This window comes from Chiloscyllium punctatum, chromosome 18 (genome assembly GCF_047496795.1).
Source record: "Chiloscyllium punctatum isolate Juve2018m chromosome 18, sChiPun1.3, whole genome shotgun sequence".
NCBI lineage: Eukaryota > Metazoa > Chordata > Chondrichthyes > Orectolobiformes > Hemiscylliidae > Chiloscyllium > Chiloscyllium punctatum.
In genome coordinates, this window is record NC_092756.1 from 94,956,163 (window position 1) to 94,973,995 (window position 17,833).

The 17,833-nt window shown below is 47.5% G+C and overlaps 1 protein-coding gene across 2 annotated transcripts; it reads left to right on the forward strand.

The window, feature by feature from the left end:
- The first annotated feature begins 962 nt into the window (after nt 1-962).
- On the forward strand, nt 963-16,218 carry chmp2a (charged multivesicular body protein 2A). Of its 2 annotated transcripts, none has more exons than XM_072588837.1 (6): nt 963-1,127; nt 3,943-4,142; nt 6,442-6,621; nt 10,296-10,426; nt 11,149-11,210; nt 13,593-16,218. In XM_072588837.1, exons 2-6 carry the CDS (start codon nt 3,975-3,977, stop codon nt 13,709-13,711), a joined length of 660 nt encoding a protein of 219 aa, XP_072444938.1. In that variant the 5' UTR covers nt 963-1,127; nt 3,943-3,974; the 3' UTR covers nt 13,712-16,218. The 2 variants fall into 2 exon arrangements, with proteins under 2 accessions (XP_072444938.1, XP_072444937.1); XM_072588836.1 differs by having other exon boundaries at nt 1,030-1,171.
- The last annotated feature ends 1,615 nt before the right edge of the window (nt 16,219-17,833 follow it).

Below are 17,833 nucleotides of genomic sequence, written 5' to 3' on the forward strand. Positions count from 1 at the left end.
TAGTTAAACTCAATATAGACTAAGGGTACATGGGTTTGTGGTAGTGCTCCTACCTCTGGTCAAAAAGGCTTGGTTCAAGTACCATTTGCTCCAGTAGTATGTTACAACATCTTAGAAAAAGTGGATATAATAGCTAGAGTGAGGGTGCTCTGACTCAAGACAAATTGGGGAGGTGATGACGTATTGATAATGTCACTGGACAAGTAATTCAGACCCCAATGTTAATATTCTGGGGATATGTGTTCAGATTTCCACCATGGTGGTAGTATAATTAGATTCTGTAAAAATCTGAATATGAATGTTTTATCACTGTTGTAAAATTCCATCTAGTTCACTAGTATTCTTAGAGGAAATCTATCGTTACTTGTGACTCCAAGTCCACTGTGGATGGCACTTGGGTAATTAGGGATGGGCAATAAATCCCTTGAACACATAAAAAAACGTTTATATAATAATCAGGTTGGTCTGAGATACCTAACCTTGAGTTCAAAAATTAAATTTGCCTGGAAATGAAATGGAGGCAAGTTCAATTGAAGCTTTTAACAGAGCATTGGATTATTATTTGGGGAGAAAGAGTGTACATGGATATGTGGGGAAAGACCTGAAATTGGCATTAGGGGTTAGAACAGATGTAGACATGGGACAAATATACTCCTCCAGCACTCTTAGCAGTTCTGTAAATTGAAAGTCCATTATTGATATGCTGTTGGACTCAGCTGCAGTTTTGGGGTGGTGGTGTTTTCCTCTTGGCCACATAATTACTGCTCTATAGTCACATAATCTTTATTGTAATTCTTAAAGTTATTGGCTGCCTCGTGATCCCTGTCCCCAGTGAAGGGACACAACCCTGCATATTTACATTGGGGCAGACTATCCGCCGTGCGCCTGCGCGGGGGGGGGCCGTGGAATCGACAGTACGCCTGCGCAGGTGTGACCCACAATCGGCCGTGCCCCTGCGCGGGGTTGGGTCCCGGAATCCGCGGTGCGCCTGCGCTATAACGTAAACGTCGATTGCGTCATCGGTCCGTTTCCTATTGGTCGGCGACGTGGTTGACGTAATCAGACAACAACAGGAACCGGAGGCCGCGAGAAGTGACACCGACAGATTCCAGGCCCCAGGTCCCCAGGTCAGTCGTCACCGGCAACGGGGCGGGAGTTAAGCCGGGACTAGGTTAGTGTCCGTCCCGGAGAGCGGTCTGTGCGTCAACACCCGGGGGAGGGGGGCGCGACTCCACACCCCTCCCCCCTCCAGCAGTATCCCCTCCCCCCACTCCTCCCATCCCCCACCCCCCCATCCCCCACTCCCACCCTCACTCCCCACACCCCTCCCCCCTCCAGCAGTATCCCCTCCCCCCACTCCTCCCATCCCCCACCCTCACTCCCCACCCTCACTCCCCATCCCCTCCCCACCCCCCACACCCCTCCCCCCCCACACCCCTCCCCCCTCCAGCAGTATCCCCTCCCCCCACTCCTCCCATCCCCCACCCTCACTCCCCATCCCCTCCCCCCCACACCCCTCCCCCCCCCACACCCCTCTCCCTCCAGCAGTCTCCCCTCCCCCCACTCCTCTCAGCCCCCACCCTCACTCCCCCCATGCCCCACCCTCACTCCCCCTCACTCCCCACCCCCCACACCCCTCCCCCCCCAGCAGTCTCCCCTCCCCCCCACTCCTCCCATCCCCCCCACTCCTCCCATCCCCCACCCCCCCATCCCCCACTCCCACACTCACTCCCCACCCCCCACACCCCTCCCCCCCTCCAGCAGTCTCCCCTCCCCCCACTCCCCTCAGCCCCCACCCTCACTCCCCCCATCCCCCACCCTCACTCCCCATCCCCTCCCCACCCCCCACACCCCTCCCCCCACACCCCTCCCCCCTCTAGCAGTCTCCCCTCCCCCCCCCCAGCAGTCTCCCCTCCCCCACCCAGCAGTCTCCCCTCCCCCCACCCAGCAGTCTCCCCTCCCCCCCCCCAGCAGTCTCCCCTCCCCCCCCCAGCAGTCTCCCCTCCCCCCCCCCCAGCAGTCTCCCCTCCCCCCCCCCCAGCAGTCTCCCCTCCCCCCCCCCTCCCCCCAGCAGTCTCCCCTTCCCCCCCCTCCCCCCAGCAGTCTCCCCTTCCCCCCCCAGCAGTCTCCCCTTCCCCCCCCTCCCCCAAGCAGTCTCCTCTTCCCCCCCCTCCCCCCAGCAGTCTCCCCTTCCCCCCCTCCCCCCAGCAGTCTCCCCTTCCCCCCCCTCCCCCCAGCAGTCTCCCCTTCCCCCCCCTCCCCCCAGCAGTCTCCCCTTCCCCCCCCTCCCCCCAGCAGTCTCCCCTTCCCCCCCCTCCCCCCAGCAGTCTCCCCTTCCCCCCCCTCCCCCCAGCAGTCTCCCCTTCCCCCCCCTCCCCCCAGCAGTCTCCCCTTCCCCCCCCTCCCCCCAGCAGTCTCCCCTTCCCCCCCCTCCCCCCAGCAGTCTCCCCTTCCCCCCCCTCCCCCCAGCAGTCTCCCCTTCCCCCCCCTCCCCCCAGCAGTCTCCCCTTCCCCCCCCTCCCCCCAGCAGTCTCCCCTTCCCCCCCCTCCCCCCAGCAGTCTCCCCTTCCCCCCCCTCCCCCCAGCAGTCTCCCCTTCCCCCCCCTCCCCCCAGCAGTCTCCCCTTCCCCCCCCTCCCCCCAGCAGTCTCCCCTTCCCCCCCCTCCCCCCAGCAGTCTCCCCTTCCCCCCCCTCCCCCCAGCAGTCTCCCCTTCCCCCCCCCCAGCAGTCTCCCCTCCCCCCCCCAGCAGTCTCCCCTCCCCCCCCCCCAGCAGTCTCCCCTCCCCCCCCCCAGCAGTCTCCCCTCCCCCCCCCCCAGCAGTCTCCCCTCCCCCCCCCCCCAGCAGTCTCCCCTCCCCCCCCCCCCAGCAGTCTCCCCTCCCCCCCCCCCCAGCAGTCTCCCCTCCCCCCCCCCCAGCAGTCTCCCCTCCCCCCCCCCCAGCAGTCTCCCCTCCCCCCCCCCCCAGCAGTCTCCCCTCCCCCCCCCCCCAGCAGTCTCCCCTCCCCCCCCCCCAGCAGTCTCCCCTCCCCCCCCCCCAGCAGTCTCCCCTCCCCCCCCCCCCCAGCAGTCTCCCCTCCCCCCACTCCTCTCAGCCCCCACTCCCACTCCCCACTCCCCTCCTCCCCGTGTTCCCTTCCCTGCTTCCCCTCCCCTCAACATCCCACCTTCCTCCTTTATTCACCAGCTCCCCCTCCCTCCCAACTGTGAAAAGTGGTAAAGCAAACCCACTCCCCAAGTTCGCTTCTTGCTGCGTTGGAGTGCTTATGCGACAGTGTATCGGCCATGCTCTGGTTTGAATTGGTGGTACAGGCCTGATTGGGCCAAATGGAGTGTTGAAGCTGGTGAAGGGGGTCAGATTTGTTTATGTTGGCTTTTTGAGATCAACGGTAACAAAGTGGGGTAGCACTAGTGACAGAAGGCTGCGGGTTCCTCGCTGTTTCAAGAAAGGACAGACACATTCTCTCTCACTTCTTGGAAATGTGTGTTCTTCAATTAACATCACTTTCAAAAAGATTCTGCTCGTTACCATGTTAACTCGCTGTGGGAGCTTACTGTATGCAGGTTGTTTCATTCAGTGGCTCTTGACTGTGAAAGTGCTTCAGGATTTTATGGAAGGCTTTGTTTTCTCCCTCTCCTTGTGTTAGGCTAAAGTTTCCTGCCATTTGGCTGAGGTGCTGACAGTCTCCTGGCATCTTCAGAGCCAAAGGCTGTGTGAGAACAATGTTCAAAATCTCACAACACCAGATGATAGTCCAACAGGTTTATTTGGAAGCAATAGCTTTTGGAGCACTGCTCCTTCATCAGGTGGACTATAACCTGGTGTTATGTGATTTTTAACTTTGTACACCCCAGTCCAGTTCCAACATCTCCAAATCATGTGTGAGAGCAATGATCTTTATCTCTGAGAGTTTCCTGGTTAATTGTGTTGACTTTTTCACCAGATTTCCCTGATCTCTCAGTTCAGTGAATCACCATGAATGCCATATTTGGGAGGAGGAAGACCCCGGAGGAGATGCTCCGGCAGAACCAGCGAGCCCTGAATCGAGCCATAAGGGAGCTGGACCGGGAGAAGATGAAACTGGAACAGCAGGAGAAAAAAATCATCGCAGACATCAAGAAAATGGCCAAACAAGGACAGATGGTATGTGTGCAAGGAGGGATTCTTGTGGAGGATGGATCTTGATTATGAAACATAAGCTGGTATTTTTCCATCATAGTTGCTTTGTGGTGATCTGTATTGTAATGTAAACATGTCTTGGTAATCTTAGTTGCCAATTCTTGGTAAATCCACACTTGATTGTTTAATTTATACCAATAGGATGTGGCTGTTGCAGGCTGGGCCAGCATTTATTGCCCATCTCTCGCTTTCCTTGAGAAGCTGCCTTCTTGAACGACTGCACTCCGTGTGCTGTAGTTAGCTCAGGACTCTGGCACTCCTTCAGTGTTGCTGGATCAATGTATTTCCAAGTCTGGGTGAGGAGTAGTTTGGAGAGGAACTTGCAGGGGATGGTGTTCTCATATATCTACAGCCCTTGTCCTTCTGGATGGAAGTGCTCGTGGGTTGGAAGATGCTGTAGGACATGGTGTTATTAATCCTGTGGGATTACACAAGAAGTGTCTGTGATGAGGAATCGGTTAGATTCCCTCCTGATGATGCTGGTTACGATAAAAGTTTGCTGTTTATTTAAGTAGGAGCACTGATTCCCCATTGGGTACATTGCTGTTATTTGCTCCTTTTTTTAAAGTTAAAAGTTGTAAGTCCTGCCAGTTTGTGAATTTAATGCTGCATTTTTCTTTTTACTCTTTGTGATCTGGATATTGCTAGCAAGGCCATCATTTGTTGTTCAGTTTTAACTGTCCTTGAACTGAGTGGCTTACCACTTCAGAGGGTAGTTAATTTGCTGTGGCCTGGAGTTGCACTTAGGCCAGTGGGCATTAGTGAGGCAAGTAGGTTTTTGGCAACAATTGACATTAATTATCCCTGTGGCAGGGCTGTCTGAGCCCAAATGGAGCTAGGATAGTTGTATACAGGTAATGGGTTATTTGTTAAATGGATCATAGCGGGGGTGGATTTTACTGTGTGTATATATTCAAGAAGCAAGTAATCAGTGCAGGAATTGGTGGTGTGAGACTTGGAATAAAACTCTAACTAGAAAAGTATACACCTGGACACACTTTAATCTCTAATAATATTTGTCAAATTCCATTACAGAAACTAACTTTTAATTCCAGGGTATTTTAAATTGAATTTCCACCAGCTGTCAGGGTAGGAGTTGTACCCGTGTCATCTAGAGCATTAGTCTGGGCTGAGAGAGGCAAGACACACATGTTTTAAGGTGGTTTTACATCTGTCAGGAGGTGTTGAGGGCAGAGGATGGAAAGCTTAATTCACCTGAGTGTAGGTAATCTTCAAGTGTTCCGGTATCCCATCTTGACAGAGGCCAGTTCAGCTAGGAGTTTGGTCTGACTAACTTCCCTATGGTGTATTACAACTGCTGAGGAAATGCAGATCAGGGCTGTCAGGATTAGACCTGGTAATGGCCTGTTCCCATGCAGTTAGCCCTATTTACCTTCTTTTGTTATTTGGCTGACTCCTGGGGTAGAGGGGTTGCCTTATGAGGAACGATTGAGCAAGTTGGACCTAAACCCACCAGAGTTGAAGGTGATCTTATTGCAACAAAGGATTCTGAAGAGTTTGACAAGGGAGAGGGTGTTTCCTTGTATAGTAATTTAGGATTAGGGGCACAGTCTCTAGAATAAGATGGTGAAACGGAGGAATTTCTTCTCTTTGAGGGTCATTAATCTATGAAACTCTCTTCGCCAGAGATCAGTGGAGCTTGGTTGTGGGATGTATTCATGTTAGACAGATTTCTGATCTATAAGGGAGTGAAGGATTGTCAGGGGCAGGCAGGAAAGCAGGATTAAGGCCACAATCAGGTCACTGAGACTGAGACGTATTGTGTGAATTATTGCAGGAGCCATATGGAGCTGTGCAAGATTTGTACACTCCAGAAAATGTAATAGGCTGGGGTCCTTTTAACTGGGAAGAAATCTGTATAGGGTGATTCAAAGGTGACCTTTGAGGGTCTAAAAAGGTCTGAGACCCTAGGAGTAAAAGAGTCATTTAAAAAAAAATCTATATCAAGAGAAGTGTCTCTCCCTAGAGAGCAAAATGTGGAACTTACTACCATGGGCAGCAGGTGACATGGACAGCAGAGACGCAGTTAAGGGAAAGCTGGGTAAGGACATGAGTGAAAGGAATAGGGAGATGTGTGAATAGATTGAGGTAAAGTCGGTTGGAGGAGAAATGAAATGAAGCACAAATACCAGCATAGAACAGTTGGGCTGAATGACCCATTCTGGTACAGTTTAAACCTGTTTGCCTCTTTTGTTACATTCTAGGTTTCATTCAATGGGTGTCTCTTTTTTCCAAACACTAGGATGCAGTTAAAATAATGGCAAAGGATTTGGTGCGAACACGACGCTATGTGAAGAAATTCATCATGATGAAGGCGAACATCCAAGCTGTGTCCCTGAAGATTCAGACGCTAAAGTCCAACAACACCATGGCCCAGGCTATGAAGGGAGTCACCAAAGCCATGGCCACCATGAACCAGCAGGTGAGGTGGCCACCTGTATCTTTCACACTGCTGCAGTGTTGCTAATGTTATACCACTATTATATAGTCATAGTCATAGAGATGTACAGCATAGAAACAGACTCTTCATTCCAACTCGTCCATGCTGACCACAAATCCTAAATTAATCTAGTCCCATTTGCCAGCATTTGGCCCATATCCTCCTAAACCCTTCCTATTCATGTACCCACCCAGATGCCTTTTAAATGTTGTACTTGTACCAGTCTCCACCACTTCCTCTGCCAGCTCATTCCATATATGCACCACCCTCTGCATGAAAACATTGCCTCTTAAGTCCCTTTTGTATCTTTCCCCTCTCATCTTAAATTTATGCCCTTTAGTTTTAGACTTTCCTACCCTGGGAAAAGACTTTGGCTGTTCACCCTGTCCACGCCACTTGGAAAACAGCCCCAGCCTATTTAGTCTCTTCCTATACCTCAAACTCACCAACCCTAGCAACCTCCTTGTCAATCTTTTCTCAACTCTTTCAAGTTTAACATCCTTCCTACAGCAAAGGGACTGAATTGAATGCAAAGTTTTCCAAAAGTGGCCGAACCAATGTCCTGTACAGCCCCAACACAACATCCCAACTCTATCCTTAATGCACTGATCAATAGGTGGCAGAGGACGCACCGAGTAAATATCACATCGATTGCAATTGATTCGGAGTGCAGCATGGTGTATGGAGAAACAGTATTTTATTGCACACTCTGTAATGTCCATTTGAAAGGTTTTATGCCTGACAGATTTGTCTGAAATTTTGGCCATTTTCAGCTGGTAGTCATTGTGCACAATTCCTTTCTCATGAAAAAGAAATTCTGTTGGAGGAGCATGAATGTTGGGGAAATTGTGTGGGTGACTAAAAAGATAAGTAGGTTGTGGAGGAAAGAGGTAAGAGGAAACAGAGAAAGGCACAGGGAGGGAATGAGGTATAGTTTTAGCACTGGAATGTTTAGAGTTATGCAATTCAAGATTTCTTAAGAAATATTCATGGGATGTGATTATTATTGGCGAGGCTAGCCTTTTATGTTCATTGTGAATTGCCCAAAGGACTGTTTAGGAGTCAACAATGCTTTTTTAGAATTAGAATCCCTACAGTATGGAAACAGGCCCTTTGGCCCAACGATTCCACACTGATCGTCCGAACAGTAACCCACCCAGATCCATTCCCCGACCTTGTATTTAACCCTGACCTAACCTACATATCCCTGAACATTATGGGCAACTTAGCATGGCCAATTCACCCTAACCTGCACATCTTTGGATTGTGGGAGGAAACCAGAGGAAACCCACGCAGACACGGAGAGAATGGGCAAACTCCACACAGACAGTCACCTGAGGCTGGAATCAAACCTGGGTCTCTGGCGCTGTGAGGCAGCAGTGCTAACCACTGAATCACCGTGCCACCAATGTTGCTGTGGGTCTGTAGTCACATGTAGACCAGACCAGATAAGGACGGCAGATTTCCCTTTCTAAAGGGCATGTGTGAACCAGGTGGGTTTTTAACGAAAATCAACTGTAGTTACCAAATTTTGTTTTTCAGTGTTTTTTATTCCATTCATATTTGGCCATCTGCCGTGCTGGGAATTGAATGCATGTCCCCAGACTGTTAAAATAAAAGCAAAATACTGCGGAAACTGGCAAACTAAAATTAAAAACAGTGATGGAGTAACTCAGCAGATCTGGCAGTATCTGTGGAGAGAGAAACAGAAAGAACATTTCAAGTGCTGCTCCAAAGGAGAGTCATTGGACTCGAAGCCTTAACTCTTTGTCTCTAAGGCACAGCTGCTGCTGAGTTTCCCACCTTGGTTGGATTTCCCTGGGATTCTGGTTTACTAGGCCAGTAACGTTAGCTCTGTGCCACAGCATCGGCAACCCCCAGATGTGAATTTCATGGATGCAAAGGGATTAAGATGTCTTGCTTGGAATGAGTGCTGAGAAGTGCCAGGAAGTAAATATTTACCACCATCTGTGGACAGAAAAGATGCATGAACACTGTGTTTCCCAAACCTTTTCCCATCATGACCCAATTCAAAGACTGAAGATTTTCATGACTCCTGCGATAATCTGGGCTTGTCTCTAAGAGGAGGAAGGCAATCAGTCAGAGCTTTCTAATGGTGGTCATTCTCCCTCGGAGGTTGCAATCCCAAGGTTTCAGTGCTGACCCCTGCTTTGGGCAGCCCTGGGTTAATAACTTCAGTGCAAACTCCACATCAGACCCAACACAAGTTATTCAATTGCTTTCTCCATGCAGCTGCTGCGGGGGGTGATGGCATAGTGGTATTATTGCAATACCATTGATCCCAAGACCCAGGTAATGTTCTGGGAACTTGAGTTCAAATCCCACCACGACTGACGGTGGAATTTGAATTTTGTTTAAGAAAGAAATTGGATGTGAGCCTTGCGTATGTATTGTAGTGTTGACCTCAGTCACCAGGGTCACTCTGGATAAATGCAAATCTTGCAGATGCTGCAAATCTGAAGCAAAACACACACAAAAAAAAGCTGAAAACAAAACCTCAGCAGGTGATTGGAACCAATTCTGCTGGAAACCTCATTGACTTGAAACATGATGAATACAAGGACTATGAGCAGGAGTAGGCAGTTCACCTCTCCAACCTGCTCTGCCATTGACTACAATCATGGCTGGTCTCATCTCTGCCTCGGTTCCACTTTGCCCACTCTCCATTACTATTATCAACTAAAAAAATCTCTATCCCCTCCCTAAATTTACCCAGTGTCCTAGAGTCCATTGCAGTTTGGGGTAGTGAATTCCACAGATTCATAACCCTTTGAGGGAAATAATTTCTCTTCATCTGTTTATTATAATCCAGCATGCCTTAATCTAAAACAATGATCTCTTGTTCCAGGTTATCCCGCATGAGGAAAAATCCACTGCACATCTATTTTGCCAATCCCTTTTAGCATCCTATATACACACGCGCTCGCTTTCTTGCTCTCTCGCGCTCTCGCTCTCTCGTGCTCTCTCTCTTTCTTACCCCTCCCCCTGCACAGTGGCTGCCTGACCTGCCGAGTTGTAGCATCATAGAGTCATACAGCATGGAAACAGACCCTTTGTTCCTACCAGTCCATGCTGAAAGTAATCCCAAACTAAACCATTCCCACCTGCCTGCTCTTGGCCCATATCCCTCCAAACCTTTCCTATTCCTATATCTATCCAAATGTCTTTTAAACATTGTAACTAACCTCATCCACAACTTTGAACCACTCTCTGTATAAAACATTTTCCCCTGGTCTTTTTAACTATCTTTCCTCTCACCTTAAAATCATGTTCCCTAGTCTTGAAATCCCCCGCCCTACGGAAAATAAACCTAACATTAACCCTATCTATATCCCTAACGATTTGATCAACCTCCATAAGGTTCAACCTCCTATCCTCCAGTGAGAAAAGTGTTCTTTCATCAAAAAGCTTGCTTTCCGTTTCAGTGTCCACTGCTTCCAGCTTTTTCACTTGACTGAGAGGTTAGTGGTGCTACAATTGTGACTGAAACTTAAAGCTTAAAAGTTTGTTTACTGAGAGAAGCTTTTTGGGACGGTCTGTAGTCTCAACTGCATTGCAAAATATTTTGACCAAGCAAAGCAGGTGTTGGATGTTTTGTTACTCACATCTACTGACCTTCACCGCTCCCTTTGCAGTTAAAACTGCCTCAGATTCAGAAGATCATGATGGAGTTTGAGAAGCAGACAGAAATTATGGACATGAAAGAGGAAATAATGAATGATGCTATCGATGATGCCATGGGTGATGAAGACGACGAGGAAGAAAGGTTGGTGAAGGGCGTCTTACAGGGGAATGGGATCTGGAAATTCACAAACAAGCTATTCAGCCCCTTAAGCCTATCCCAGCATTCATGTTTATGCTTTGAGTGCTAGTGTGTGTGTGTGACCACTCATTAAGCCAGAATCCCTGAACTACTGGGATTTCAGAGTGATCTGGTTAAAGTGTTTGAAGATTTGATAGGCTAGGTGGAGAGAAAGCATTTCCTCTGGTGTTTGGGTTGAGACCAACTGGGTAGCACCTTAAACTTTGAGCCAGGCTGTTCAGGGCTGATGTCAGGAAGTAATGTTTCACATTGAGGGGAATGTAAATCTAGAATATTCTTCAGTGTTGAGAGGCATCATACACGTGATCATTTCCCCCTACTCTTCTCTGGCTTCCAGTTCCCAGAAAGAAAAACCCCAACCTTGAGCTGGTGACCTTCGTTCCCAATCGATCAGCCTGTTCCTGGTTAATATGCAGAGAATATAGCAGCGTATCTTTTAAAAACTGAAAAGGCTGTGGATGCTCAATCAGAGGCAAGCATTTGCTGGAAAAGATCTGCAGGTCTGGTGGCATCTGTGGAGAGAAATCAAGAGTTAATGTTTCGGGTCGAGTGACCCTTCCTTCTCTCCACAGATGCTGCCAGACTTGTTGAGCTTTTTCACCAATCTCTGTTTTTGCAGTCTGTCTTATGTTGGGCAGTAGACTGATTCTGTTTTGTCTTTGCAGCGATGCCATTGTGTCTCAAGTGCTAGATGAACTTGGTTTGAACCTGACCGACGAACTGTCCAGTAAGTATCTCAATAATCAGCAGCGCAGAGTTTGTTTTTCACAAGTTGCTCGTAACATGTTGCTAGGTGTAGCGTTATCAAGACAGCTTGTCTCGCAAGTGAACCATTTCTGAGAAGACTGGTTTCCTGTCTTTGTGCGTTAAAAGGTGTTACTGACAGAATTATTGGGATTGTTTGAATCTCTGTGCATCATCGTCTAACAGTAATGCAGCAGTCTTCAAGGAGCAAGTAGCGTTTGCTCAGAGTTCCAGTGGGACTTTGAGGAGGAGAAGTTTGTATTTGCAGAACACCGTTCCTGGGTTTATATGTCCCAAAGTGTGTTACAGTCAATGAAGTACATTTTTAAGAGTTCTGGATGTAGGTTTGCTTGCTGAGCTGAAAGGTTAATTTCCAGATGTTTCGTCACCCTACTAGGTAACATCTTCAGTCGGCCTCCGGGTGAGGCACTGTTGATAATTCCTGCTTTCTATTTATATGTTTGGGTTGGTGATGTCATTTCCTGGGGTAACATCATTTCCAGTGGTGATGTTATTTCCTGTTTTCTCAGGGGGTGGTAGATGGGATCTAACTTAACGTGTTTGTTGATAGTTCCGTTTGGAATGCTTGTGTGTGTCTCTGTTTGGCTTGTCCTAGAATGGATGTGTTGTCCCAGTCGAAGTGGTGTCCTTCCTCCTCTGTATGTAAGGATACTAGTGAGAGTGGGTCATGTTGTTTTGTGGCTAATTGATGTTCATGTATCCTGGTGGCTAGTTTTCTGCCTGTTTGTCCAGTGCAGTGTTTGTTACAGTATTAGCACAGTATTTTGGAAATAACAGCTTGTTGTCTGTATAGGGTGTATCAAGTTCATTAACTGCTGTTTTAGTGTGTTGGTGGGTTTATGGGCCCACAATGTGGTCCCATTCCAATTGGAACTCTTAACAAACACACTGAGTTAGACCCTATCTAACACACCCTGCAAAAAAAAACAGGAAATGATATCACCACAGGAAATGACATCATCAACCCAAAGAAACTGAAAACATATAAATAGAAAGCAGGAATTATCAACAGTGCTTTGCCCGGAGGCCCACTGAAGATGTTACCTAATAGTGACGAAACGTCTGGTAATGAACCTTCCAGCTCAGCGAGCAAACAGACAGCCAGAACCTCAATGTGAGCTACAAAATCTTCTCAAAAAAAATTTTTTTTTTTTTGCTGTTCAGAAACACAACAGCCAGTTTGTGCACAGTAAACTTCCAGAAATTGATATTGGTCGAGAGATAAACTGACACCGGGGAGAACTGCTCTTCCCAGGTTCTTTTACATACCCCTGAGGGGCACTTGGGATGTCTGATTGATGTCCCTCCCGAACAGTGCAGCGCATTCTCAGTACATGCACTGATAGTATCAGCCTGAATTGTAGGCACAGCTCTCTGGGTGGAATCCAAAGCTCCATAAGCTTCCAGCCTCTCGGGTGAGGGTATTATCCAACAGAATGCCTGTGCTCTGACTTACCTCAATTTTAAAAATTTTTAATCATTGTCTTCATGTCCCTCTGTAGTCTCATCCCTCCTTTTCTCTGTACTCTCTTCCCACCTCTCATTCCAGAGATATCTGCACTTCTCTAATTCTCACCTTTGTAAGCTTCAACATTGAGAGCTCTGTCTTCAGCTGCCTCGGCCCTAACCCCTAGAATTCTCTCCCTAAACCCCATCCACCTCCTTTTAAAACTCTCCTTAAAGCCTGCCACTTAAAGTCATAGAGATAAACAGCATGGAAACAGATCCATTGGTCCAACCTGTCCATGCTGACCAGATATCCTAAATTAATCTAGTCCCACTTGTCAGCATTTGGCCCATTTCCCTCAAACCTCTTCCTATTCATATACCTATCCAGATACCTTTTAAATGCTGGAATCATACCAGTCTCCACCACCTCCTCTAGCACCTCATTCCATACACACACACCACCCTCTGCATGAAAAAGTTGCCCCTTAGGTCCCTTTTAAATCTTTCCCCTCTCACCTTAAACCTGTGCGCTCTAGTTTTGGACTCCCCCACCCTGTGGAAAAGACCTTGTCTATTCACCCTATCCACATCCCTCCAAGATCACCCCTCAGCCTCCGAACCTCCAGGCAAAATTGCCCCGGTCTATTCAGCCTCTCCCTACAGCACCAACCCTGGCAACATCCTTGTAAATCTTTTCTTAACCCTTTCAAGTTTCACAACTTCCTTCCTTTGGGGGAATGCAGATGTTAGTCAGTGATGTAGGTACAGAATGCACTGCCTATGAATGGCCTGTTTGGGGGCTGCACCCTATTGTGTTATCATGGCCCTATGTAAATAGAAGTTTACTGCAATGTGTTTTGTCAGATCTCTCATTCTCCTGGTTTTTAACCGACAGACCTTCCGAGCACCGGAGCGTCGCTCAGTGTTGCTGCTGGGAAAAAAGCGGAGCCCGTGGTCCTGGAAGATGCAGACGCTGACTTGGAGAAACGGCTTAAAAACCTCCGTAAAGACTGAGGGAGTCACTGATTTTCCCTTTTTTTTTGTGTGTTCATATTTTAAATTGGGAGTTGGGGAGGGAGGAATGCTACCTGCTCTATATAGAGAGATAGTGATTTAGTTATCTTTTTCGTTTTGTTTTATGGGAATGATTGGTGAGCTGTGCAGCTGGATTCTGCAGGATCTCCTCTACCCTGTGCCCATGTCTGACACAGCACAGGGTGGCAGTGCCAATAACATAAGTGAACAAAACCCAGATTGGCCAATATCGCTGGGGATATGGGACGTCCTGTTGTTGAACACAGTTGAGACCTTGTTTGTAAGCAGTTTTCTTTCTTTTCTCCTTCCTGCCCTCCATGTTGTCCCTTGTTGATCCTCTGCCACTTGGGCATTGCTAAGTGGCAGAGTTTGAGGTTCTGACCTTTAAACTCTCTCAAACCCCTTGCCCGAAGGGAGTATTTAAACTGGCACTGCAGATAAATCAGATAACATAACCATGTACATACCGGGATCATCTTGAATTCAACTTGAGATATAGTGCCACAATGTTGTCCCTATCAGGAAGGAAATCTGGTGTGCTTTGCCAGGCCCTGTGGAAATGGCAAAGCTCCAATGACTTACTGACAACTGTGCGCTGCTTCTCGTCACGCTGATGAGCCCTTACAATCCCTAGTGTGGATTTGGAGTTCCTGTTCTGTCCGTGTGCTTCTAACGCCACACTGATGCCCTGAACCTCGACTGCTGCTGCCTGCCTGACAGCGCCTTCAGCGCCTTCTCCCCAGAAGGTGGCTTTCCCTATTGAGGCGTACATCTCTGGAGGCTGAATCCAGGAGTGCAGCTCCTACCAGCCATTTGGGAAGTTATCCCAGTCCATCCTGACTCTCTGCAAACTTGATCAAATTGCTGAGTAATTGGGCACTCTTTCTCTCCTCCAACTACCCCCAATACAATTTTTAAAAAAAAGTTTATTTCTTTAAGATTTGTATATAAAGGAGTGTGCAGTAAGCCCACAGCATGGTTGTATGTATGGTGCTTATCTGTCCATTGCTGTGCATCAGATCGTTGTAATGGAGTGTACAATGTAAACATGACTATACCCTCCTGTTACAGGAGGGTATAATCATGGTTGAATTTGGTTGAATACTACAGTTGCAACGAGACAGGTGGCGGTTTCCAATGTTGGACTTGACACGGGGAGTAATGTGTATAATAATAGCAGGACAGAATGTTTGTCTTTGAATTTGGCCTGAATTATGCACCTCTATACTGGTCTAATTATGTCGCATTCTTAAACACTTTCACCCACTTGGTTGTAACATCATAGCGGCTTGATTGGTATTGTCATGCCAAACTAACAGCAAGAATGATTTATTTTCTTCATAATCGGTGAGCTGTGGGATTAGATCAGAGTATCTGATCTTGACTATTCATGAAAAGCTGCATTGTGATTTGTACCAGAGCTGGGACTTCTTTAGTCTGTAGATCAGCCATAAATACTGCACCATCCCATGAATGCCCCTACCCTGCAGCGAGAGACTGGCCTGAAGTATGTAACGGCAACAAATGGATCGCACCTTTTATTATTGACCAACCAATGGAATGGGGTGAAGTCACATGGGGGTCTGTGGCTAGTCTTTGGGTGCCAGGGAGTTGCCCAGTCTCCTGGGCACCTCCCTGACTCACCTCACCGTACTGTGGAGTGCATTCTGCTATATTCCATTTGCTTTTGATACCTAAAGTCCTGCAAATGCAGGCAGCATGAACAGGGGTTTTCAGTTTAGCAAGTCCATACTGTATAATGTTTCAACAGGCAATTTAACCTGCAGGGAGCGATGTTGGGTAGGAAATGCGCTGTTTGGCTTCAGCTTAACTCTCAGTAAATTGACATTGACCTGAACCAGTTTAGACGAAAGGTTATTTGTTGTGTCCCAGAAAAACAATAGGCGACCTCCCCTCCACAGCTGCACAAAGCATTAATCATGGCTGTATTTTAAGAGCTTGGACTGTAAAGTATTAATGGTTGGTTGAGTGAATGCAAGCAGTGCAATGCCACTCCCTCCCCTTTGGGTTGTTCAGTGAAGTACCTAGAAGGTGGTAAGGAGGCACTGTGGGAGGTCTGTAACCAGTGTCCAAAGCCCATAGCTGGTCCCTCAACTCTCAGCTGATGTGAAGAGGGCAATTATGTGTCGATGGGTCTCGGGCATTGAGCTGATTGTAATGTGTGGGAGTGTAACTGCCTCCAGCTGTAACCCTGCATTTCTCTTTTACTAATGAAACCTTGCAAGATGCCTTCTGTATATACGGCTGCTATATTGCACTTCTTGTAAAACTCCATGTACTGTTATAGTGACAGTCAATACAACTATTATATTCACCTTTATCAGAAGCTGGAAGATGGGCAAAGTGCACTACATATTTTCTTTTTGCAGGGTGCTCTTCTATTGGGGAAGACTTTTGTTTGTCTATGCACAATCTTTTTTTGGTCACAATAAATTATGCAGTGTTTAGTCATTTCTGAAATTTTACAGAGTCTCTCTTTGGATGTTACTACTTGTTTGAAGTTATAATTAGGACCCAGAAAGTCCACTCTGCCACCATAGTGGCAATGGGAAATATGACGGGAATTGCAGGGCCCTGGGGAGTGTTATAGAACAAAGAGATCTTGCGGTACAGCTTCATAGTTCCTTCAAAGTGGAGTCACAGGGAGACAGTGGTGAAGAAGGCTTTCAGCATCCTTGCTTTCAACAGTCAGAGCTTTAAGTATAGGAGTTGGGATGTCTTGTTGCAGCTGTATGAGATGTTGGTGAAGCCACGTTTGGAGTACTGTCTACAGTTTTGATTGCCCTGCGATAGAAAGGATATTAAACTAAAAAGAGTGCAGACAAGACTGACTAGGATGCTATCCGGAGAGGAAGATTAGAGTTATAAGGAGAGGCTGGGACTTCTTTCCCTAGCCTATAGGAGACTGAGGGATGTTAAAATCATAAGAGGCATAGATTAGGTAGATAGCCGACAGCTATTCCCCATGGTAGGGGAGTTTAAAACTAGCAGCAATAAATTTAAGGTGAGAGGGGAGAGGTGCAAAAGGGTTTCGGGGTGGGGGGGAGGGAGCAATTTCTTTCAAGCAGGGTGGTGAGTGTCTGATACAGGCTGCCAGAGGTAATGTTGGGGGCAAGTACAATTTCATCACTTCAGAAACTCTTGGACAGGAATATGGATGGGATAGGTATGGAAGGATATGGATCAAACACAGGCAAATGGGACTAGATTAATTGTGAAAAACTGTGCAGCATGGACAAGTTGAGCTGAAGGGCCTGTTTCCATGCTATAAACCTCTATGGACTGGAAGAGGAGAGAGTGAACGGTACAGGGCTGAGGCTGAGGAGTTAAATTAGCAAGTCACAGTACCAAAAAGAAACTGGTTCAATTACGTGGGAATAGTTTGGAAGTTGCTGAACATACATTGATTCCACCATGTGCAGCAAAGAATGGTGTAGAGCGATATTAGATTAATATTGAGTTAGTGCTGACCATTTCTCATTGTCTCTCTCTCCTGGCAACAATAGAGGAAGAAATAGAGGTTTAAAAACAGAAGAGGAAGAAGACAAGTCGAATGTGTGACTAATATTATGATGTACGTTGAGGGAGGTTTGAAGAACATAAGAAATAATGGCAGTAGCCCCACTCAGACTATGGCACAAACAAACAAGAAGATCCCTTGACACTGTGGAAGAAGAGCACATTAATTACCATCACCACAATGAAGCAGCAATGCAAAAACTTGGTGTGGTACTCTTCCCATCTGCCTGTGATAGTTTTATGGTCCTCCCAGACCCTCAGGATTAAGTTTCAGTGATTAGTTGTGAAGTTAGTCATGTGATGAGAAGTTGGGCTTTCTGGAATATTCTGCCTAGATTCTGGTGATCTGCAGTTGAATAAGCAAGTGAACACTTAAGGAATGGAGTAGGATGCAAGATATTGTAAAGCCTTCTGACAGTAGTTGTAGGGATGAGGAACTTTACATAGAGTCATAGAGATGTACAGCATGGAAACAGACCCTTCGGTCCAACCCGTCCATGCCGACCAGATATCCCAACCCAATCTAGTCCCATCTGCCAGCACCCGGCCCATATCCCGCCA